Source organism: Dicentrarchus labrax, unplaced genomic scaffold (assembly GCF_905237075.1).
Source record: "Dicentrarchus labrax unplaced genomic scaffold, dlabrax2021, whole genome shotgun sequence".
Classification (NCBI taxonomy): domain Eukaryota; kingdom Metazoa; phylum Chordata; class Actinopteri; family Moronidae; genus Dicentrarchus; species Dicentrarchus labrax.
Window position 1 is genome coordinate 17900594 of NW_026136715.1, and position 25124 is coordinate 17925717.

A 25124-nucleotide genomic window follows, 5' to 3' on the forward strand; every position below is an offset into this window, starting at 1 on the left:
GAGCTAGGGCACATTCACTTTTTAATGGGACAGCTATGATTTTTATCTGGTATGGATCTACGCTATGTACTCTATATCTCATAGAGCAGTGCTTCCCAGCCTTTTTTTCAGACGTACCCCCACAGTCCTGTCAGATGAACTCGAGTACCCCTTTATCAACACCACCAATCATGTTCCAAATGGGTTCCTTTGATTGATTTTAACCTGGATGTTATTTCACACTATTGACTATATGAGGATATTTTTTTTATACAGTTGAACTGTCAGTGTTCCAGCTATTTATCCAATTATTTATCATTACACGTTGCTATTTCAACAATTTACCATACTTTTAGCTATTCATCCATTTCAAATGATTTTCAATATTAATACATTTCTTCTTCAACAATGTATATCTGTTACCTTACTTTGCTCGCTGTTTAGACGTCTCTGCCCGCTCAGGCCTTCTATCTAGTTTTCATGCTCTCTGTTGTAACACCGGGTGTCGAGGTGTTGGAGGTGACTCAATATGTTGACATACATTACGTAATTAAATTGGAACGTCAAATTAGTTGATTTACTCCATATTTGTTACCACAGACCCCCTGTATGATAGCATTTGGCTAAATCTAAAGCAATATTCTATCAGGATATAGCTTGTGTAAGAGCTGTTCTAGTAAAACACACTCCAACCGAACTGTCAGCAGTCAAGTTGCATTGTTGGTAATGTAGGTGCCAGGTTTTGACAAGGATGTTTTTTGATCAGTTTCTTTATACTGTCCATGCCTTCTCTCTAGCGCCACCTCAGACCAACCGTCACAATTTTTTTATTTAAGCACAGCAAAGCAATCTCTACATTTTGCATATATTAAGTGTTTCTGTTTTTTGGTCTGAGCATTACAATCTCACAAGAAAAAGATAAACTGAGGTGACATCAGATTACTGTGAACAATCACAGCTTATCTTTTATCTCTGCAACTATTATACCTACTCTCCTTTCTCTCCCATCTCTCTACCTGTCTTACTCTGCCTCAGAGTTTTCTGTACTGTTGGACTAAGAAAAAACTTAGTTAAGCATGAAAAAAACAAAAAAACCCAAATTTTAATTAAATATAGAATGACTATCTGCAACATTTTAAATGTATTCAAAATAGAATAGGAAACCCTATTTGAGAAAGCACTCCCACAACAGAAACCAAAAGACTGAATCCACCTACAGAAATAAACACAACTTCACACATACAATGTATAACTATGTCACTTACTCATTTCCAGAGAGAAAGCTGAAAAAAGGCTGAAAGTCCCTGCCCAGTCATGCTTTCTGAAAATGCAAGTACTGTACAATTCTCATCTGTATCTGGTCTTACAGATACATTACAGCTGGTTTGGAGATGTGACACAAAAAAACAGAAAGCTTGGAAACCACAAAGATTAATCAGAAACTTTGAATTAAAATGGTTTCTGAATTCATAGGCCTCTGGATCTGGATCACTCAATATTCACATCTGGATTAAATTGTGAAAATTTACAGTGCTGATGTTATTGGATGTATAAAACAACAAAACGTTGTCTCACAGAATGGAAAGTCTGCCATAGTTTGATTTTATTATTAACAACATTTTTGCCAAAAACAAAAATGCCTTGATATGAATGTTACAGAAAACCCTCCTGCACCTGAACAGACGACCACATTCGCACAAACATCTCAGAGAGATTGAAAATAAAGACAAAAACTGTACAACCCTCAACTTTTGTCTAATTTGAATGTTTGTTTGTGCATTTCTCTTTTCTTCAATGTAAATTAGGTACATTTTAGTCACTTGTGATTTAGAGTCAGCACCCTGATCTTCACTAGAAGTTTAATATTTAGCTGAGCTTCAAAATGTTTTAAAATATATACTAAACTCTTTGCACTGTAATGTAAAACAGTAACTGAGTTCAAGAAATATAAAATATACATGGAAACAGACATCCCATTAATACTATATTTATCCTTTAATAGTAGCATACAGTAGTATTGTGTGTCCAGTTGGTTTATATAATAATGAATATAACAGTGATTCTACTTGAGATAAACCAAATTTATTACACTTATATACACTTTTGACAGTAATCAGCAGGTTACAGCGCAGACCAATCACTGAAACTACAGTGGCTAAGAAGCATAAGTTACACCTCTTGATTCTGTACTTCTTTAAACAACCTTATTCATCCATACAAATTCATTTTACATAAATCAGAAAATATATATTTTACAGCATACTGCAGTATTATTGTCACATCATTCGACACTTTTAACATAAATTCAATCAGCATAACTAAACATAATCTGCAGGTTAGGACTGGTGTCACAGAAATGTGCAGTGACCCTCTACCTTTCTCTGTGTTCCTATGACGGCCCTGTGATGCAGGTGGAAATGGCACGAGAGCTGATATCCCTTCTTCTCACTCATGGACTCTTCTTGTTAGCTGGAGACAGAGTGAGTAATTCAATAAGTCAAGTATTCATTTATTACTTTCCTTTTCAATCATGGGGCAATTTTTTTTTTAACTTCCCCCATCCACCTCCACACTGAGAAGAAAAAAAAAGATGATACAAGTTCTGCAACTTCCATCTGTGGCAGCCCTCGTTGTCTTACTGCAGCTTAATTACAAAATATTGGCGCCGTTTTCTGTAAAGATTACTCACTGTAGGAGGCCCTACATAATTTGGACCGGAGGGTTTGTCACGGAAAATAATACAATGCAACTGGGCTTTCTGTATTAGATTTCCGCTTTTAGCCTCCTTGACATTTCAAGCTGCATGAACTAATACATCTGTTATTTGTTGATCATTTGATTATTAACATACTTCACAAACCAAATCAGCTGCCCTGCTGGAGACACAGATTTGGCTCAGCAGACAGTCTGGGTCTTTTCTCGCCTGCCACGCGCAAACACACTCGCAAAGATCCACAATTCAGCCCTCAGTGAAAAAGGAAAGCGGGGGGAAAAAAACATTTATCTTCCCCTCCTTTGAGCGTATGAGCACTCTGACACCGGCATGGAACAAAGCCCGTCATCACATTCTAATCTCGAATTTCAGGGCTTTTATTTCACCCAAATGCCACCCTGCTGGCCTTGTGAATTATTGACAGACTGACACCAATGCGAAAGGACACATAAAAGAGGCTAAAAGCTCCGGCCCTGGAAGAGCTTGTCCTCTCCTATTGCCATCAACAGGGAGACAAACTCTGCTAATGCTTCTCTGGAAGCTCACGGTAACTTTGAGAGTGAAGTACCAACATATGACTCCTGACCTACAGCCGCACTATACAGGAGAGATAGTCTGTGCAGCACTGCCTCTTTGGTCTGTATAAGAGCCTTAGTACAATTAAAAGGACACCAAGGCAAGGCTGTGAATTATCTGATCAAATCATGAAAATTAAAAGCAGTAATTCACATATGGTAAGTACTGCATAAAGCCTTTTCATTCTGATTTGACTATTGCCCGTCATTTCTCCTTTCAAAGAAACGTCACAATGTGGTGCTTAGCTCGGCATGCAGTCATTTAGTTTGCTTGATGAAAAGTAAATCGAGGTAAGCTGTGTGTCAACTAGACACTCCAATATTTGTCAGTTTTGCGGCTTCTCACGCCCACACCTACTCCTCATTTTGTTCAAGATTAACATGTTACAGAAACAAGTGGAGACAGACAGCGCAGATGGATTTAAAAAATAAAAAAACAGAATGAGAGCAAGCAGAGAGAAGCAGAATGAAACGAGAAATTGTGTTTGGAGAGTGTTTTTGTGCTTTTACTGTTGTCTAATCCACCTCGCTCTCATTGCTGGCACCCTCGGGCCGCCTCAGTTTGTCCACCTGTTCGTTAATCTGTCCATCCCCACCTCGTCGATCTTCTGTCTGCATGCTTAGACCGTCCTCCTCCTCCTCCTCCTCCTCCTCGTCTACGTGGCTGACATCATCCTCCTCTTCCTCCTTTTTCTCCTCCTCCCCCTGCACCTCCATGCGGACCTGGTCCTTCAAGTCCATGGGCAGTGTTGCGCCAAGGCCCACAGGGCCGGCATCTCCGTTGATACCATGAGCTCCATCGGGCCCTCCCAATGCATCCTGGGGGCTGTGGTGTCCGTCTTTGACGGGAGAGGAGTTGGCCGACTCGTTACTGACAGGGGAGATGTCACTGCTGCTGTTGGTGTGGTTGATGGAGGGTGAACCTGGTGCCGAAGGCGGCTTCAGGGGGATCTGCCACGAGGGGATCTTAGGAATAGTGGGAGTGGAAGGGAATTGTTTCCTGTGTGTGGGGGGCAGACAAAAGAGAGAGAGAGAAAATGAGGCCCGATTACAATATCAGGAAAAGAAAAACAAAACCTCACCGTGATCAAAATATGAGAAGAGCTTTCTCACAGTGTAATCAGCCAGAATTGAGCATACTGCAACCACAAAACTATATATAGCTTCCTAAGTCAGGTGTCAAATGACACCATATCCTTAATGCTAGTTTATATTTTAGCATGCAGCCACACACAAAGCACCCTATGTAATTCTCATAATTACAGCAGAGAAAATGCCTTTTCCCCCCTCAAACAGCCAGATGTTCATCACACCTGGTAAAGAAGCTCTAAGATTTTTTTAATTACATCCACTGCAGCTTTTAAGATCAAAAAGACACCGTTGAATCGTAATGGGATCAGCACTTCTTGGTGGTTAAAAAAACAGTTTGGAGATGATTTGGATCATTTGAACAGGAAGGGAACACGTTTGGAGACAGATGGTGATACAGAGCCTTTATTTTGTGATTCAAGCCTTTGCCAGAAAACTCATTGTGAGAGTCAGGATGAAGTCAAGAAAGCAAATGACAAAGGGATTATTACTGATTAGAATGTACGAGGGGAACAAAACATGCTCAACTAGACAGTTCTGAGGCAATTTTCGTCCTCGCCGGTTTTCTGATGTACACTCTTACTTCAGGCTTCATTATAGACACTGATACATAATCATGCATGCTAATGGGCCTGACTGAGCTGGGCTGTGCCTGACTAGATTGAGGAACAAAGCTGGAAAGAATGCAGGGAAATACAGCAGTATACAATGAGACCTTAGGCAACAGTAACACACAGTACTTTGCATTAAGATGTGGTAGATACAATCACATTTTACTCTGACAACAAATAAAATGATTGACAGCTGATTTCATATATATCATTGGCTGTGCTTTTATGGTCATGGATATTTTGCTCTCATAAAATGACTGAATGTTGAATCAGAGCAATTATGCACATGTGGTTATCTTGCTTACCAATAAAAGCATCAAAACACATAAGAACAGCTGATGCCTGCAGTATGCTAATCGGCCGAGGCAAGTTGCGAAGTAAAAGAAATGGTGCAATCAGTATTATAACCTCTAGTGCCTGTGAGATTAAACATATTTGAGATTGATGATTATGTTTAAGTGTGCAAGTAATTTGGAAGAGCAATGTGACAGTATGTGTTTGTTATTTTATTTATTCATACACAAACACAAACTTTCAGGCCATCTATAGCAGTACTGTACTGTAGAAGTGGGTATGCAAAGGTGATTGCATGAATGGTTGTTTGTTGTTGTTGAAGTAACTATATGTAATTGTTTGTGAGATCTCCAGAAGCTCTAAATGTACTTGAAGCAGCAACAAGGAACTGTTGTGTTGAATCTGGAGGCCCCAGTGGACAAAACTAGTAGTGTTTCTCCCACCTTGTATCATCTGATTTATCTGAAATAAAAAACTCAACAACATGCTTCTTGGCATTTGTGGCCCTTCTGACACATGAATTAAGTGTTTAATTTCTTTGTGATATGTGCAAACCAATAACAATAGATAAAACAAGTGCAATTAATGCAAGCAATTTTAAAGAGCAACATGACATTATGTGGAACCGTTATAAGACTATATGAAAATCTAATGTCACGATTATCCTGGCCAAAATAACTGCGATTTATGATATTATGCTTCAAAATCTTAAAATGGCTCTAAAACATACTGGGCAAAACGAGCTTTCCACCATGGTGACAGGCTTAGAGATAATTCAAATTCATACTCAGTGTTTTATCTTGTTACATGATATCATATTATTCCTAATGATGTCAGCTACTATTCATATTTTAATGTGAGGTGTAAATAAAACATGGCCAACGTGAACATGGTATATTTGAGTATATGACATATCTAGTTGGTGGTGTTTTATTCCTGTTTACCATTGTAAAAAGGGTTCAAATGGACTGCATCCAGGAACTCAAAAGTGCATGAAAACAGTGAGCTGTCCACCCTTAAGCAAACACACACACATCTGAACTGTTTCATGTGATGGGGGTCTGGGGACTTTGTTACCTGCTGAGCAGTAAGCCCTTCAAAGAGACGATCTCAGCCTTCAGCTCTCCAACTGTTTGGTTGTCCAGGATGCGGCTGGTTGAAGACGATGCCTATAGGAAAAAAACAAGTGAGACACACATACACAACTGTCACACACACACACACAAGTACCGTTCAGGTCACATGCAGGGTTGCAGCACAAAGTCAATATACGCCTTTCAACAGTTCCTCAATGCTCATTCTCAACAATGTGAAATAATAAAAAAGCTTTGTTTAAAAAAAAGGACATAGGGTACAAGGTAAACAAATATGGCAAATGCAAATGCAGAAAGCCACATGTTTTTGTGTAGCCAGGTCATCCGTCACCATAACAACCTCACAACTGCCTACTGCTGGTGACGACAGAAAGGAGGACAAACAATCCTACTACAGTCACCTTTATGGCCTCAGCTGCTCAGAAAGTCCAGTGAGCGTGAATCATGCTGTTTTTACATAATTTTCCATACTATCTAGAAAAGATTAGGGCAGTGTCCAATGTTTTGGATAATGACTTTATCTTGAACAATGGCCACATTCATGAAGGCAGACCATAGCTTAGCAGTTTGTTTTGTTCTTTTTGTCTTTTATCAAAGGCTCGTTATCGCACACACTGGTGCGGCATGAAATGCTACAGGGTATTTGAATGGCAAATTGTTGCCAAAAATCTGTCTCTGCAGCACTTTTTTAGGAATAGGCACAACTTTGACAGAGGGAGCTATAAAATGACGAGTTTTGATAAAGGCTGAGAGAAAAAGAAAAAAACACATCACATGGTATCAGTCAAATGTAATGATAAAACTGGACTGCGACTGCTGCAAAGTCTTGTAAACTTTTGGGTCTCTGGGAAATTAATAAAAATCTTACAGGCCCTCAAATAGGGAAAACCTTAAAGGCCCAACATGGATAAACAAGATAAATCTGAGGGGTTGTGAGATGATTAAAAAGATAAGAGAAAAGAAGAAAAAACATCTATGCTACACACAACATTGTGTTTATTTTTGGTCTTCTCAAATCCTTGCATTTTTCTTCTGAAACACCAGGGACCTCCTCCTCAGAACATCAGTAGTTGAACTGCTCATAGACAAATGTGTAATGAGGCGTCATACCAAGGCATTGCTTAGCTATGAAGGGTCTCAAGCCAAAAAAGGTTGGAAACCAGTGGTGTACGTAATTGCTCCCCATTCACAGTCTATTCCCGATATAAGAAGCACAAACATGTGCGAGAACAGGAGGATAGACTGATGAGACCAGAGGGAGGAGAGGGAGAAGACAAGGGAAAAAAGTGTGATAAAAGAAAAGTAAAAACTGTAATTAAGACTCTCCTGACTCACCAGAGGAAGCTTGTTAGGAAACGTGGACCCCCTATCGAGGGGAGAGGGATAACTTGGACTCTTTTGCTTGTAATTAAATCTAAGAGAAATTAATTGAATCACATCTGAAAGGGATCAGACTCATTTACAGTGGAAGGAGGGAGGCAGAGGAGGAGAAGTTAAGGGAGACAGAAAAGGAGGCGAGGAGGGGAAGAAGGGGTGGGTTTTTTTTTGGCTCTTATCGACTCCTAAACCTCTCTGATAAGGAGCCGTGTTTTAGAGGTGGTGCATTGGAGGCCGGCTGAAGACACTCTTATTACAGCCGTCACCTCATTAGAACCATCTTAATCCCTCGCCTCCCCAAGGCACCCGTATAATAAGGCTGGATTCTGCTTCTCTCTCATTTTACATAGAAAAAAATTAATTGCTGCATGGGCTGAGCTAAAAGACTTCCAAGGCAGAGAATTAACTAAAGAAAAATGCAAATTGCACCAAAATAAGTGAAATGTGAGGTTTTCCATAATCGTATTTAACTTGACATGATAAAAAAAAGGTTTTAGAGTAGAATTGTTAACCACCAGCTACATACATAATGTGCATTAGCTACAGAGCAGCGCCATATAATATCTCACATCAAGACTTGTCACACAACACTACCACTGACATATGTCTTATTAAGTCTGAAGAAACCTAATTAAATGTTGAGCCAGGACTGAATTTCAGCTTTGAGATACATTATGTGAGTGTGTATACACACACACTGTGTAAGAACCTTGTGTTAAGTGCACTAGCTGCTTGGGTGGAGGCTGAGTGGAGGGGTATCAGTGACTGCAGCGATTGAAAGAAACACCGCTGACTTTAAAAGCCCCACCTGAAGTGCTGACACATATCCAATAGACCACATGCGTGTGTAAGATGTGATGTTTTAACAAACTGCTGATCAAAATATTTAACTTGAATGATTTAGCAGCTTTGATTACAAAAGCATCATCCTGAAAATGCTGCCAGGTCTGTAAATATATATAGCACATAGTTCAGTCACTTAAGATTCTTGTTTTTTGCTAGGGTTCTTGACTTTAATATTTTCCATGTGAGATTTATGCATGCTGTTATGACTGGTATGCAATGTGCTTTCTTACATAGTGTATAACTCATTTTATATAAATCCTTGCAGTGTTTTTATATTACACATATTTTTACTGATTCTTTATTAACTAATAAACTAACAATCTTTTATTTAATGCAATTTAAATATTGCATGTGCATGTGTGACTGAATGCATTTTGTATTCTCTTGTAGTCTATTGTATTTGTTGGTTCCTGGGATGTGGACATGTGATGTTAAGCTGCATGCATGCTACCTACACGTGTGAACTCTTTATAAACTGTTATTCTGTTTAATGCCCCGCTAACCCCTAACCCTTAACCTAACCCTGTCCTGTAGACTGCATGTGACAATTTTACCCTGAAGAAGGCAATAATATGTGCAAAAGTGAATCATACATTTTAAAGTTAAAAGACTGCCAGTTATTTGTGCATCTCTCTTCTCTTTCCTCTGGTGTTTGACTTATCATACTTCCTGGTGTACAGGTGCAGGGCTCTAAAGGCTCTGTGTGGCCTAAACAGTGGAGAACACAATTCTCCATTGGCACTGCACATCACAAAAAGCATCACGCACAAGTAAACAACCAACAAAATGAACCAACCAAAACCAACATAACTCTCACAAATCAACCAATGAGTGATTAGCCACCTATTACATTATCAACCACCACCAACCAACCACTGTGCTGGCTGGATGTGTTTTTTTTTAACTGTGTAAATACTGCACATAGTATTTCCTTTAACTAGTTTTAAAGCCTTGTAACTAATATGTCTCGGGTGGGTGCCTGGGTGTGATAGGGGTCGGCCCCTTTCTGCTGGTTAACTAAGTGCTTCAAGAAAAAAAGAGAAATATATATTACAAGCAAAGAAAAAAAAATACTATCAACTCTAGCAGCACCCAAGGACGGCAACGCATCTGGCTAAATGAAGATAAATGCCTGTGGACCATTAGCAACAAGATAAGATCTTTAACAAGCCTTGTTTAAGAGTGTCTGAAGGCAAATTAATTCACAGTTACTCCGCCGGCAGACAGTGTGTTTTCGTGTAACGCATGTATATTTATGATGGAATTAGTTTCAAAAGGAAGTCCCCAGAGGAGTGTTTTTGAGTGGAAACACTGGTACAGTGCAATTGATTTCACTCTATTTATGCACTTTCCCACTGGCAGTTCGTCTCGCACAAGCAAGGAGGCGGTTTCTAATCTTCTATGTAGTATCCACTAATAAAGAGAACGATCAGTGAGTTGAGACAGCAGAGCAAACACAGTTAACAGGCAGATTTGTAATGATAATGGAGCAGAAATAGACTTGGCTGTTTAACATCAGGAATGAATCATCCTAAGGCAAATCTATCCTTAACTGTATTCTCCTTGGGTAGAATACAGCAGCATGTCTTTTAAGTCATGATAACTGAGAAAATAGTGAAAAAGAGAGGAACTGTCTCAGCTTCTGAAGTCTGAAAATGTGCAGCATAAGCATGTGCTCTGTGTTGTGTGTGTGTTGTATGTGTGCGTGTGCGTGTGGACATGAGTCAGTCGGTCTAAACTCACTTCCATAATGAGGTCCCCAGTTTGGGGACAGTAAACGCACTCCGCAATTGAGTGGTTTCCAAACTACGAGAAATGTTTACTTAGCAGCTGAGGAAACAGAAGTCTCCATGTGTTTCGGGTTAAAGGCACATTTCCGTGTTGAGAGGTATAATTGCTAAGCGTGGCGCACTTCGAGCGGCGTGGTGAGGCAAACCCAGAACGCCGCAAACGGTGAATGATAAGTAGCTCACCAGCTCCAACATGTGTTTCTCATCACACATCCCGGACCTGAAAACAATTTCCCAATTTCCCCCATGGCCTGAGACAACAGAGGGCCTTGTGCCGACTCGCAGGGAAAATTTAAGATCAACACTATAGCAATAAAGCAGAGTTTATGATTTGTTTAATGGGTGTTTTGATGTGAATTATACTTTTTATACACTACCGCTGTCCAACAAGGCACTCATAGCAAATGAAGTAGACACTTTTTAATCCAATCTGTGATTTGGAGATGACGACTGAAAAGAAAAAACATCCCTTGTCCCTTTAAGCAGGAGGGAGCTCATTGTTTAAAGTGGGCCTACAGCCTGCCTGACAGAAAACCTTAGACAGTTCTGTTTCAACATGGGATCAAATCTGATCATCGCTCCCATGTACTCACAAACTGATTTGCCTTTGACACCACTCAGAGAGACTGTGCCGCTGAGAACTTGAAACAGCACAAAATGAGCTATTACTTGTAAGGTTTTGATGAACCTCGTCCAGGGAAGAGATTCATATTTTTCTTCCTCGTTTGTGCCGAAGCAGATGTGTCCGCATATGTTTTCCTGCGATATCCAGATGCTACAGTGAAACACCCATGTGCTTAACAAGCTGTGGACATAAAACATTGTCTAAGATTGTCTCTTCCAAGGCACTTTTTTAGAGCCCAGAGATCATAAAGCGATTTACGAGCACCGTTATAAAAAGCAAGCAACATTTCATCCCTGCACATAAGTTTTTAGAACAATCACTCAGTCCGATTCACCTAAACACTTACAATTCTGAGTAGATTATGAACACAGTCTATAAAAATCAAGGCGAAGAGGAACGACAATATGGTTAAAGATTATGGTCCCATGATGAGATGCACCATACTTTTTTGCAGCTTGTGTTCTGATGATATACAGTATAATAAGACTGTCCGTCTTGGGTAGTTATGACTCAGGCAGCGCAACAGATTTTAGTACACAGAGGCCTCGAGAAACCTTTTCTCTCTCCTCATCAATCTGGAGATTTCAACCTGCAACTTTACATTTACTGAGCTCTTCTGTAATTTCAGAGTTACTGCCTGTCTAGCTTTCCTCAAAAACATCAATCATACATAACAGACCTTAAAAGTGCAGCCCGTAACTTTCATGTTCAATCTGCAGCAAAGACGCACTTATTGACGGCTTTGTAAAGTTGTTTCATCTCATTGTTGTTAGTTTGCAGTAAATATATAATTACACAAAGATGTCATTTAGTGAAATGAATAAGTTAGATGGTGTTTTCAAACAAACAGGTGTGACTTGATAAACCAAATTTTGGAGCATCACCAATGCGCCAAAATCTGCTTTAACTCAATTACAATAAAAGCTGCTAAAATCTTGTGGTTGACGAGTAAAACCAGTGAAAGGTGATGCCTAAAAGAAATAATTTTTTAATGATAAACAGGTCGAATCTCAGAGGTTTCAGAGAAATCCCTGATATTCTAGCAAATTATTTGGTAAGTGAAGGGTGCTGAGTTTCTGATGAGGTGGTATCTACCTCTGCTGCAGCCAGTTCCTGAGAGAGCTCCTGGATCCTCTGTTGCTGCTGGATCAGGAGCTCCTGCACAGAAGCCAGGGTCTGCTGCAGCTGGCTGACTGTGAAAACAAGCAGAATAACAGACGGTAAATTCAGCACAGTTCAAACAAACATAAAAAGAGGAAGTCAGACTGTCTGTTAAGGGTGTTTAGGTGCCACAGAACTGAACATTTTCTTTCCAGAGACGATGACAGAACTGATGAGACTCAACTTGTGTCACACTGATCAAAGCTGTCCTCTAAGAATTGTAATCACAGCTAATACACGGTAACTTTAGTCGCAGCTTTTTGGTCCGAGGTGCTGGGGGTAGAGGGTGTGAAGGGGGGGAGGCACATAGGATGGAGATATTAATCTCTAGTGCCTGAACTTAAATCAAATAACAGTCTCTAACCTTCCATTATCCACCCAGACACTGCCTTCTAATGCATCTTAAATCCTCAAACGATCAACAAAGGAAAAAACAAGGCTCTCATTTGGGAGGAGGCTGCCAGACAAAATGTCCCTCCTAATCCTAATAAATATTGTTCTTTTTCCATTGACTTTGAAGATTGAATTAGTTCAAGTGTTGGTGTTGGACGAGGGTGTATGATTTCAAATAACACCGGGCACAGTTTGTTGCCCCCTGCTTCCAGTCACGCGTGTATTACCAAACAATGCATTAAGTTTCCCCGAGCTGATTATATTACAGAAAACCAATAAACATTCATATAAATCATGGGCGTGTAAAGTGTTAAATCAAGCCTAATAGGATTAACATCAACAGATATTGTGGCGGTCCACTGCTGAGGTTGTCAGGCCAATGGTTAAAAGCCTGAGCTGCAGCCGGCTGGACGGGATGTAAAGAACCCTCTCACATTAACCCGGGCCAGGACAAAAGACAGAGCCCGGCATGGAGGCTGTGCTTCTTTTGAAAAAAACCAACACAGACAAAATATTTGATCTTTCAAAGAAGCTAATATCTTGTAGCGACACCTGTGTTTAAATGGGTGGAGTTGTATCAATATAGGTGGGGTGCTGAAACATTTGATCTTTTCATGCTTGCAGAATCCTACGGGATACGAGTTGGAGCAGGATCGTTGGTGGGGGCCAAAGACCATTGTGCAAACAGTTTGAGTTTGTTAGTCGGTTTGTGATCTAGAGTGTGACCAGCCTTTCTGAAGACTCTAATAAAACTTAATTAGCACGGCCATCCCTGCTTTAAAAAAAAAGGTGTCACTACTGTATGACAGGGTGTGCATGCTAAACCAAGAGCTGCCCTATTAGTCTCTGATTCCACCTCGCCACAAAACAGCTTATCCAGATGTGTGGGTCAGTCTGCCAGCCTGTGATGCTGTGCCTCCTGAATTACCACTGGCACCACTTTTTCAGCCGCTTCAGCCAAATAGTCCGATTCTTTTCATGTCTCTCCACAAAGTTGACTCCTTTGTACTGTTCAGACACTTGACAAAAATGCTTAACTTCTTATCCCCAGTTATCACAGATATGAAGCCAAGAATAATGAAGTCAATGACTTTGGCCAGGCATGAATCAGAAGGAGGCTGTAGCGGCAATATGTGTGTGTGAGTGTGTGTGTGAAAGAGAGAGAATTGGAGACAAGATGATGTGTGAGGCTTGCAGCTGCTGTGAGGAGGGTGCACATTGTGTATTCAGTAAATTATTCAGTAAATACCTCGATATAATGTACACTACATATGTCCAGGCCTGTCTCTGTCTTTAATGGCCAGCTGGTCACCAATATGGCTCCCACCGACAAAGAGTGCCCAAACAGCCGCACAATTCCATTACAGCCTGGGTGCGCTGAAGTAGTTCCAAGATCCATTCATTAATTGTCTGTGTGAAGTTGTAGGCAAATCATAATGGGAGTCAAGGCCCCTACTCTCGAGCTGGGGCTGGCGAGAGAGACTAATGTGGTCCCCATTCAAAAGGATACATCACCTCATTGCGCCCGGCACTAGAGAAATACATGAACTTTAACAAAAGGGGGTTCAAGCAATTGGCAGCAGCGAGGCAGTTGGTCGCTATTACTCAGTGCAGCGAGGAGAGAGGGAGTGAGAGGGAAAGGGAAAGGAAGACAAAGGGAAAGCAGAGGGAGAAAACTCTCAGTGTAATTGCAACCCCTCTCCCCAACTGTTAACTACAACAGTCATTAACTACAATAGCAGCTTGGCTACTGCAGTCATAGCAAATTAGTTCCCCCCCGAGTCTCACCTACTTGCTGCATAAAACAGGAGGACTTTTACTGTAAAATCCTGTCTCCACCGACAAACAAAACAGGGTTTGTAAGCTGGCAAATCTCCAAAAAGTGATAAGTAGAACAAGAATGGGCAGTGAAATAGCCAGAGGAAATGTGTTTGCATAGTTGGGAGAAAATGACCATAAAAGAGCATATATTTGTTAATCAGATTCCGAGTGGCAGGCCTCACACGCGATCTCACACAGTTGCTGTCCTCCACCTACCTTAGCCAGCCAGAAAACAATAGCATGGGTGTGACTGGATAAAATGATAACAGCCATATTTTCATCTACACTATGCAGGTCCGTGACAGGCGCTATAAACTCAAACACTTCATTTGTTTTAATTTGGAGACGAAGGGACAATCAAACAAAGGATGCTTGTATTTAAACTGACAAGGTTGTATTCATGACTCAACTTAAAAGAGCAGCCTGTGAAGAAAACATTTGTTTTGGCTCCTCTTTGTCTCTTTAAATATCATAACCCCAATAACCACAGGCATGATGGTAACTCACACAGTTTGCTTTAGTAACACACTAATCTTAAAGTTTATGGCATAAAGTTTTGACCTTTTTTGATATCTCCTGCAGACAGGTGCACATACTCATACAAATTAATTTGATTAAAATACACATTTTGAATTACCAACTCATAATTCAAACAAAAGAGTTAAACAAGGACCTAAATTATGAAATATGCCATTGAAGCTCTGTTTTTTTTAACTGTCATTTCCTTTATTTCTGCTGGGCCATCTCTCTCTAATAGGGATTGGTACCTTTCAGGTGAAAACACACTCCAGTTCAACGCTACTGCTAACGAGACCAAACTTTCTCAGAGTGCCTCTCTCATTTACGCCTCCCTGGATTTTTAATTATACTGACAAAGAGCTAGGAAAGCATCTCTCTCCCTGCCTCTCTCTCTCTCTCTCTCCATGCCTGACAGCCAGGTTGAGATTCCTCACCTGTCCAACATGGGAGCCGCACCTGTCACCGTGCACTTAATCACACTAGGGCCAGCGCTGAGCCCAGACGCCACACAGTGCCACGCCGCACGCACATCCTGCACACTCACGCGCAAATACACATACATGCACAGAAAATTAAAATGAACTTTCTCGCCACCTACGGGGAGGAGGGTGGATGATGATGATGGCAGTGGAGGTTTGGATGGGGGGTGAGGTTGGTGCAGGGGGAGATGGATGGAAGGGGGGAGTGAGAGAGGATGGGCGGGGGGTGGGGGAGAAAAGTTGTCATTTCCCAACTCCTCATTAATATTCCGAGGTTAAGAGCTTTTCAGCGAAACGTAATTAATTGAGCCCGAGCCTGACAGTAAACAAGCAATTTCAAATTAAAGCGAAATGACAGCAGCGTCATTTGTTAAAAACGTGCGGGGCCCCCCGATTTTGGCGACAGATAAATGAGGGAAAATGTTAAGGAGGGAGAAAGTGATGAAGATATTAATCTTCACCTGTCTGTGTCAGCGTGCCACTCATTGCCGCAATGTTGCTCTCCATCCTTTGCAGATGCTTCTTGTCCTCTCGGCTGCCCATAATGAGGGGAAGGATGTATTTCTGCAATTAAAAGCATGGCACAATATTACACTTCTCTCTGGTGAGAAGGGGTAGAAAGATGAGGAAAAGACAGGGCCACCTAGACTTGGCGGTGGAGGGTCAAATGCATTGTTTTATTGGACAAGTGTCTCATTGTCTAAATGGCCTGATTAGGCGCAATGCATTTATGCAGCAAAGAAAACTTCTCCTGTTGAAACATTAGTAGATTTAAAAGTCAATCAACAATTTTCATAATCAATTAGTCATTTAAGTTAGGTTATCAAACATAAATGTCAAATATAGTTCTATATTTGTTGCTTTTCTCTATTTTATATCATTGTATATTAAATATCTTGGACTCTAGAAAAAGGAAATCTGAAGTTGCAAATTTGGGTTCTGAGAAACAATTAATTTGTAAATATATAAAAATAATCAAACTCATCTACAATAAAAGTAAGTGGTTGCAGCCCTAAAACATATTTCCAGCAATATAAATGAATGAAACCCAGAAAGAGACAGTAAAAAGCAAGAGGCCTACTGGGAAAAACATGGTGGTGAACACTGAAAATAGTCCAAAAGCCAAAACAATGTGATGTTGTTTATTGTCTCTCTGCCACTGAATAAACAGAACTATACCAAAATGATATGTATGTCTGACAGCCAAATAAGGACATGTTATCCAGTGTGAGTGTTAACCAGATGCGCAGCTTGTGAGCATCTCACTGAATCCCTTACATGTGTGCGTGGAGTGCAAGCTCACCAAATAAAATCAATGTCCATGTGACCCTGGACGGCACCACTCAACTGCGTTCAAAATCATAATTTATTTGTTTTTAGTTTTAAGGCTGAATAATGATCACTTAATCTGTGGCAGCCGGTTTGCAGCTATCTGCTGCCCGAGCCGGGTTTTCTCTCCAGCTCAGGTGGCAAGAAGCCACACCAGCGCAAGTAATAAACACTTTTTAGAGAAAAAGATTAAATGAGTGTCAACACGTGGTAATTAATAAGTGGGTTGCTGGGAGTGTGGTGTTTACAAGGTGCACCATAACATAAATAAAGTATGGGCAGAAGCCTGGACATATGGTGCGACTGGCGCTACGCTCCAGTGACATGACAGCAACCTGTGCCGTCCCGCCAGGGAATCCCACCTCCCAGACGACCAGTGGCTGGCAAACCCTGCTGCATGAAGGAAACAGTGGACTGGTATAGTGTGTGTTTTCATCAGTGAAAGATCATAGGGACAAAGGAATAAGGGACAGGAGACCATGAATGTGCATGTACAGCATTACAAAAGGTAGACAGGGTCAGGTAGGCATATGCATGTACATGCTACGCGCTCCCTTTCTCTCTCATGCACACATAGAGGAGAACGGCCTGTCATCTAGGCCAAGAACTACTGCTGGAGCTCCTGTCCTCCTCTAAAACGAGAGTAATGGCTTCCACATGCCACTCAGACTACTACTAACAACCACTATGGGATTAATGTCACCGGGGACAAGGGGCCTCATGAGCTCATGTTCAAGGGCTGCTAAGCCCGATAAAACCCAGGGTGATTATTTTTAGAAGGTGGGACGTCAAAAAAATGGTTGTGTGCTGTGTTAGCAACTATATTTTTTAAAGGAAAAAAATATATCTGAAAGGAGGAGGAAAGGAGAAGTTAAAAAGAAGGAGTTTAAATGAGATCATGCTTTGACGTAAAGCAGGGTTGCTTTAATAACAAGACCAGAGTGATGTTGCATACTGCAGAGGCGCCTTCTATTCTAGCACCATAATTCATCATAAACTGATGTACTTGCTAAGCCCACCAATTTAAATGTAATATCAGGGAGAGGCAGTACCGACAGATCTTAGGATTCAAAGTATAATGTGTATACCAAATTTTAGAGAAACATTAACAAAGTCAGTGAGGAAACATGGAGAGAAACAGGGTGTAACTTACTTTGTAAAGCTGATGAAAGCCAAAGGCCATGCCCACCATAAGGATGGTCAGGGCACCGTAGTCTCTCCATCTGTAGCCTGTTGGACCTGGAAGAGGATAAATCACTTGAACACAGTAAAATACTGATTTGGAGACTGATAATGTGGTTGAAATACTTGCTGGAGACACTGCTTCTAGCACTGGCACATTAAGTACATTAACCTGTGAACATACTGTGACACAAAACCTAAAGAACCATACCAAGGTATTAAATCATCAATAAATCAAATACACAACATTTTTGAGTATTTTTGAATGCTTGATTTTCAATGTTATTTTTTTTACCATTCCAGGCAGTCATTGTTTTGTTCGGACGGGCCTGCCCCCACTGCTAAAAAAAATCCTAGTTGAAACACTGTAGTCCATGAATCCGTTTGTTTGTCAGTGTTACATAATCATTGTGTGGTTGCACAGTTTAGATGCAGATTGGTATAAAAAGTCTGCACTGCATTACCTCACTGTGATAATGTAAATTTGTTGTAGTTGATAAGCAAGTTTTAAGAGTGTGCTAATTAATTTACTGTATAGAAATGGATGGAAGCTAATGGATGCCTGCAACACAATACAAAATACATTCATTCATTCAGCAACACGGTTTGCAGAATTATCAGATATGATGTTAAGCATACACAATTTGTAGTTAATTTAGTAAATGCAAAACCGCTGGTGTGGTCCTTTAAGAGAAAGAAACTGTACACCGTTTTAGAAATGTACGTGTACACTTAATGAGCACAATGCAATGCAATTTATCTATTTGGGATGTTACAATCATCATCATATAATAATCATATCTATTTATCTGTTTAAGCAAATAGTATGAACGACAAAGGGTAAGTCCACAGAGCAAACAAGCACTCTCTATCCTGCTCTTCCAGAAAGCACACCATTGTCTTCCACTTATTTTTGGGGAAGGGCCAAATACAGTGTCTGCATATAAACCTTTAAATGACTGAAAAGGTAAGTGCATGTGTGTGTTTGTGTGTGTGTAGAAGTTGACTGTCTTGCTGAGTGACAGATAATGTGAAAGTGTGTCATTGTGCAAGCTGTCATCTTGGTAGGCCAACTGTCTGTCAAAGTGGAAATTCCCCACATAAGAGAGGCATAAAACTGAAAATGTCACTAAACAAACAGGTCTGAAGGAAATATACTGTATAAGTTTTTCTTTTATTTCCTCTGATGGGGCCCAAATGAATAGGAAATTATTAGAGGCTAGGCCACTAAAGTACACCCTTGATATTCTATTACAGGTCTGATTTCATCTAATGGGTTATGTGGTACATGTTTACTGGCTTGAAGTAAGTAAACCAAATTGATCTTGTGCCTTACCACTTGTGTGATTTGACATGCAAATAAAATGAGAGACCCGCTGTCACACTGGACTATATGGTATATTTTCAAGGTGAATGCTATTTTATTCTCCTCACTCAAGGGCACGTTTCATCGCTGCTGCCGCATTCAGGGATGAACCTATAACCTTTTGTATCGAAATTTTTGAATCATTCTCCAGCATCCATATGGTAACCACATAAATTTGGGTCTTCATCAACATTATAGCTGCGATAGACTGTCACCTATCCCAGAATACCGTGCTTCTGAAAGGCCTGGGAGTCCTTGGGATAGGTGGTTGACCCTGAACAAGCCTCACTGCATCACCAGGGGTCTTCACTTGCTCTTTTCCCCCCCGTTAGGACCTTTCATTCTTCCTCTGTCTCTCCCTTTTCCTCTACCACTTCCACTCTGCCATCTTCCTTTTTTTATTTGGTCACTTAAGCTGTGGAACTGTGGTCTCCATCCCCCGTTTTTCCAATCTCCTCTCAAATTTATTGGGTTCAGTGGAGGCCTTCCTGTCCTTCTACCGCGTGGAAATAGAGATCAGAGTATCCATTACTTCGACAGAGATGGATGCGGGTCCCCGTGCACCGTCCCCATAACAAGGACATCAAAGGGAGGTAGCCCCCTCTTTTCAGCATGACCCCCCATACAAGACTCCCCGCTCTCACCTCATTATGCAGCTCCCTTATAGCCGTTTTGATATAAAACCCCCCACTATGGACGGAGAGCCACGAGTCTCCCTAACTACATGGCCATCCCATCAACATCACTTTCATTACAAAACATGAGATGCCAGTGGAGTCAAGGACAGTGTGGTAATAAATGAGGGTGGAATACATCTGGAATCATTGTCATATGGGTTAAGCATTACGCGGACTTCATTCTGCATTGGTAAATCAGTGGACAGCACTCATAACCTCCTGAGGTAATAAAGATACAGGTTGCAGTGTGGGGTCTTGCCAGGGTGGAACCCCTCGAAGCAGAATGACAAGAGACTTCATGAGCTTCTGCTGTGCAATGTCATATTCCCTGTATCTGAATTCACAATCAAGGCAAATACTGCATATGTGTAACATTTTATGAAGATCAGTATTTGGTGAGCAAAGGATAATCCTGTTTTGTGAGTTTAAATTAATAAAAACAAGAGGGAAGGTCTCTAACAGCAAACACGGACAAGGATCTAACTTTTAAATTAGACTTGACAAATTCTTTTTTTCAGGTAAGACAGTGCACATAAATATTAATATCATGTATATGCACCAGGTATCAAAGGGGAGAAAAGGATGTGTGCACTCACTGTGTGGTGCAGGAACCAGCTGAGTTGCATGGAGTGGATGTGGGGGCCCCACAGGGTTCAGAGGCAGGACTTCTTCTGTGCTGCCAGAGCGCTGGATGGCCAATTCTACCTCCTCATCTGTCAGCCCTGGAATCAAGACACACACCTTTAAGACATTTGGAGGGGGTTTAGTGACTGCATGTTAATGGGAGACACCAAATGGCTCCTTGGCTATCATAATATATGCTTAAATACTTCCCAATCTCCCCACAAATCTTTTAAGTACAATTTAGAGGAAGTATGTCAAATCGCTATTCAATTTTACCTACCCTCTTCTCAAAAATGCATTTTCATTTCATAATTCAAAAATTCCACGGAGAGTTTCTGTTTCAGGGACATCCATCACAGGAAGATGGTGTGAAAAGGTTCACACAATGAAATCTGAAACTCTGCTAGCCTATTAACTGCCACCAAAGGCAAAGAAAATAAGAGTCTGTCCACTTCTCCAGTTATATTTCCCATGTGGAGATTTCATACACCCCAGACAGCGAAAATGCATTATTTTAATTTCTTCATTGTAATGTAAATGTATTACATAATTTTGCAAATGCCAATATAATTTAATCTTCAGATCTTTTTAATGATTTTAGTGATGATTAAATTGCAAAGGGCTCCCTGATGGAGAATCAGAAGGGAGGAGAAAAAAAAATCTAATATGAACATCTCCTTTTGTGGCAAGAAAGGATTTTATTTCAGGCGCCATATGCTGCCATTGCTGTGGGTTTCATCTTTTAATGAGCATCTTAGTCTAAACAAAGGAAAATAATTACAAATTTCGATGAACTACATTAATAAACAACATTAACTAATTTATGGCCAAACGATTAGGAATTGGAAAAAAGCTGAAAACAAAGAACCAAAAATGGTATGTATGAGTTCTTATATGTTGATGAGCATGGTTTACCTTGCAAAATCCATACCATTATGTTGAGTATTGCTCTTTGTAGCCTAACAGATGTCTGTCTGTCTCTCACTAACATCTTACCATTACTTCCTTTAGCCATTTTCCTTGCTTATTGACAGAAAATTCCCTTTGCAAGAGAGCCTTTTACTTGTAATGTTCCCTCAGGAGTTCGAGAATTTACACAAGCTTCCTCCATCCTTAGAGAGAAATCAAGCAATTGGAAAGGGTTCAGTTGCAGTCTTTTAAGAGATGCCTCTACATGTTCATTAATAGTAACTGCACCAAACCAGATCCCAGTATTTCTGATACTGACCTCCACGGTGGTCTTGACAAGAGAAGCATATAGCAACATGTATGTGGAGTATTAACAGTAGAAACTGTTTAGACATCTGAAGCAGAAATGTCAATCTCTTAATATGGATAAGATATAAACAAAAACTTTTAATCAATGATTCCTCCCATTTGAATATCTGTTTAAGTGACTTAATTATGAGTCAGATCTGAATAGCAGGTTGAACTCCTTGATCAGAAATCCCACATTAACCTATCCATGTATCAGCAGCCCAAAAGAATAAAGAAATCCTTTGATAATCTACCACACAGCTTACGCCATGAGAGGTCCCTCCTGTCACCTATTTAAATGCTCCGGGGATTTCAAATGGCCATGAAAATTGTTGAATAATTGAAGGCAAATATTGGCCGGCCTGTAGTCTACAGCAGGTCCTGAGTGCCAGGAAGTGGTGAGCGCCATGTGCTGAGTTTGTGCAGTCAGACTGCACTGTCAAATAAGCAATAATGTGTCCCTGGACTCCTGATTCATCTGACCACAGCAGACTACATGGTGGCAGACTATTGAATGAGACATGCTAGGATCTCAGTTTCACCGAATGAGGAGAAATAAAAACATACTTCAGGTTTTTCCTTTCACCTTGAAATGTAAAGTCTTTTTTAAATAAGCCACATTAAGACTGCTATCAAGCCTAATGTATGCACATCTTAATGGCTGTTTACATCTTTGATGTTGTTTATGCAGCAAATGAAAGGTTTTTTTTTTTTTAACCATGCATTAAAATAAAATACATGGAAATTCCTAAACCAGTTTTCTAGTCAAATTATAGCTTGCTAAGTCGTGTTGTATGCTCTGATCTGTTTATTGTTGAGGTGAAGACAACAGCAAATGAAAGAGCTCTTAGATCCAAAAGAAAAGGGAACAAGGTGAAAGTGAGTTTTACATATAAAAGGAAAAGACAAAAAAGGGATTGTGAAATTTATTACGGGTTCCAAAACCTGTGGAATGACCCCTGGACCCCCATTTCAGATCGACCTGTGGGGAGATGAATTTTTTAAGACATAAATTACACCTAATGACGACACCATAAAAAAGAACAATAATGGAAAGCTATTCTGTATTTCATTATACTGTATTATTTGGTGCACCTGATACACGCAGTGCCTGTTTATGAGTCACCGTATTAGCAGATGCTCAGCCAAAGCATTTGCTTTGACCTTGCCATTCTCATTGGGGCATGAAATTACGGTGCTGGCACCTCGATATTACAGCTATAAATACTGTAAACTGCATATCTGGGCTACGTTTTCTATTGTCTTTCAACATAAACCTGATCGGTATTTATTTAAAGGAAAACCCATTGCTCGTCAGGTTATTTACAGCTCTATTTTCAGTGCCTCATATTCTCTGGGTATTTTTTAAGGGCAAAGAGGCAGCAAGGCTCTTACATTAAATCCATTTCTCCAATTCTGGCACTTCTGGACTTTATGGGTCAGCACCTAGGCCGGACAGCCAATTATAAAAATTGCTTACTAAAATATTTTGGGTGGTAAAAGGTGAATGCCTTTTTCAGTGTCCTCCAAAGCATGAATTATGAAGTTGCCCTTGAGTGAAAATTACTTACATTTTGAATATCGTATTTAGAAAGAAAATTGCATGGCAGGGGTCATAAATAGATGGAGGTCAATGGGTTATTAAGAAGTCGAGTACAACTTCAACCTGTTTCTCATGCTGTGCTGGCGAGAGAGATTCTACATGTCATTTGGTTCAGTACAACTGCTTGAAAATAGCATGCCCTAAATAATGACCACTCTCATACAGTATTCATTTATGTATTAAAAAAGGGGACTCTCCTCTCATTTCCCTGCTTTATCGCCTTGTACTGATGACAAAGTAGGCAAGGCCTAGGCTAGGTGGCGCCGTGGAGTAATTTATAACCACATCAATCCCTTTACCTTCTATGCAGGCCTTGGTCATTGTCATTTTTGTCCGAGAGGTGAGTCACATAACCCCACTTACAAACAGCATCCTATTAATATCGGGATGATGAACCTTATCCTTACCCTTACCTTCATAGCAGGTATGGTAATAGACCAACAGCCTACCTGTGTTCCCTGTGACCCTCGATCACTGGCCCTCTACTCAGGGTGAAATCTATTAGCATTATTTATTCAACTCAATAACAACTGGGACGGTATAAAAAAGAAATAAGTCAAGCCATCATTTATGTCTCACTGACAGAGAATGTACTGTGCCTGTTTCACATGCTGAATTTACCTGTAATGCAATAATGTATGTGTACTCTCTATGCTTTACTTTCCCAAACAAACTGCACTGAAGCTGGTAATCTGGGAGCGGCTGAGTGATGTCAGTTTAGGGGCCACGGTCAAAGTGACATGTTGAAAGCTGGAAAATGTTGTTGACTTTGTCCTGAGAATTTGATTTTTTTGGTAATTATGTGTGAAACTGCTAATTGTCTGGGCTAAATGGTGGTGCCAAAATGAGGCCCAATGCTCTTTAGTTGTTACATCTGTTAATTGTAGAGGACATAGATGGCACAATTTACTAGATGAGACTGTCGCACATTATATTTCAGTCAAACACAATAAAATTTACTTGATCTTGGCAAGGAACAAGTGAAACAAAATTGCTTCAAGATGGCTGCAAGACAGTTTAAATGCAATTCATTTCCCCACTCTCCTGCAAAAGAAAGAAAAAGCATCTCTGGGTTCAAATCTTGATTTATATTACATCTAAGTGACAAAGTTTCAATATTTCAGCCAGTATATTCAACAAGGACTCAAGAAGGGCAGCTAGAAATATTGGACTGCATAATTGCCAATTCATACCCTGAAATTGACAGTTGAAGGAAAACAGAAAATTATATTTTTCAATGAATATTGAAATAAACCACACTATTAGGATCTCTTTGGAAAAAAGGAGATGTAACCAGAGAGGCATCCTTCAGTGCAGATTAGGGCACAAATGTGCTGGGAAATAATATGCACGAGCGAGATTATTGTGTAAAGATTCTGCAACATGCAATCAAAGTGGGCCCTATTTTCCCCTTCATCAGCTGTCCAGCGTAAGTACTGGCAGCAAGAGGAATCCAATTTAAATTCCACTCTACCGGGAGATGGTATTGTTTCATTTTATGTGTGCTTTGACATTTCTGGCTGTTAATATAGAGTAAAATCCAGAAGTATTTACATAAATATGACATTAAACTGTATTAGAAATTAAGACTGACACATTTGCTGTGGTGACTGTGGGAGGAGGAGGATGATTGAGTTTCTAGGTCAAAAGGTTGAGAGGACAATACATGCTGGTTACAGAAACAGAGGAACTCTGAGTATTGGCCTGCTGCTGTGTCAAT

At 40.3% G+C, this 25124-nt stretch overlaps 1 protein-coding gene across 3 annotated transcripts in view; it reads right to left on the reverse strand.

Annotated features, from left to right (window-relative positions):
• Nucleotides 1-2039: 2039 nt before the first annotated feature.
• The window catches only part of pex14 (peroxisomal biogenesis factor 14), a 44218-nt gene continuing 21133 nt past the window's right edge, over nt 2040-25124 (reverse strand). Inside the window, exons 4-10 of one of the 3 annotated variants that reach the window (XM_051425388.1) lie at nt 20517-20642; nt 17849-17934; nt 15828-15930; nt 12089-12186; nt 6339-6430; nt 3793-4267; nt 2040-2448 (exon numbers count right to left, since the gene is read on the reverse strand). In XM_051425388.1, coding sequence (XP_051281348.1) covers nt 2425-2448; nt 3793-4267; nt 6339-6430; nt 12089-12186; nt 15828-15930; nt 17849-17934; nt 20517-20642 — 1004 coding nt within the window. In that variant the 3' untranslated portion in view covers nt 2040-2424. Of the gene's footprint in view, nt 4268-6338; nt 6431-12088; nt 12187-15827; nt 15931-17848; nt 17935-20516; nt 20643-25124 lie in introns of all 3 variants that reach the window. The other 2 variants (XM_051425390.1, XM_051425389.1) reach the window with 2 other exon arrangements.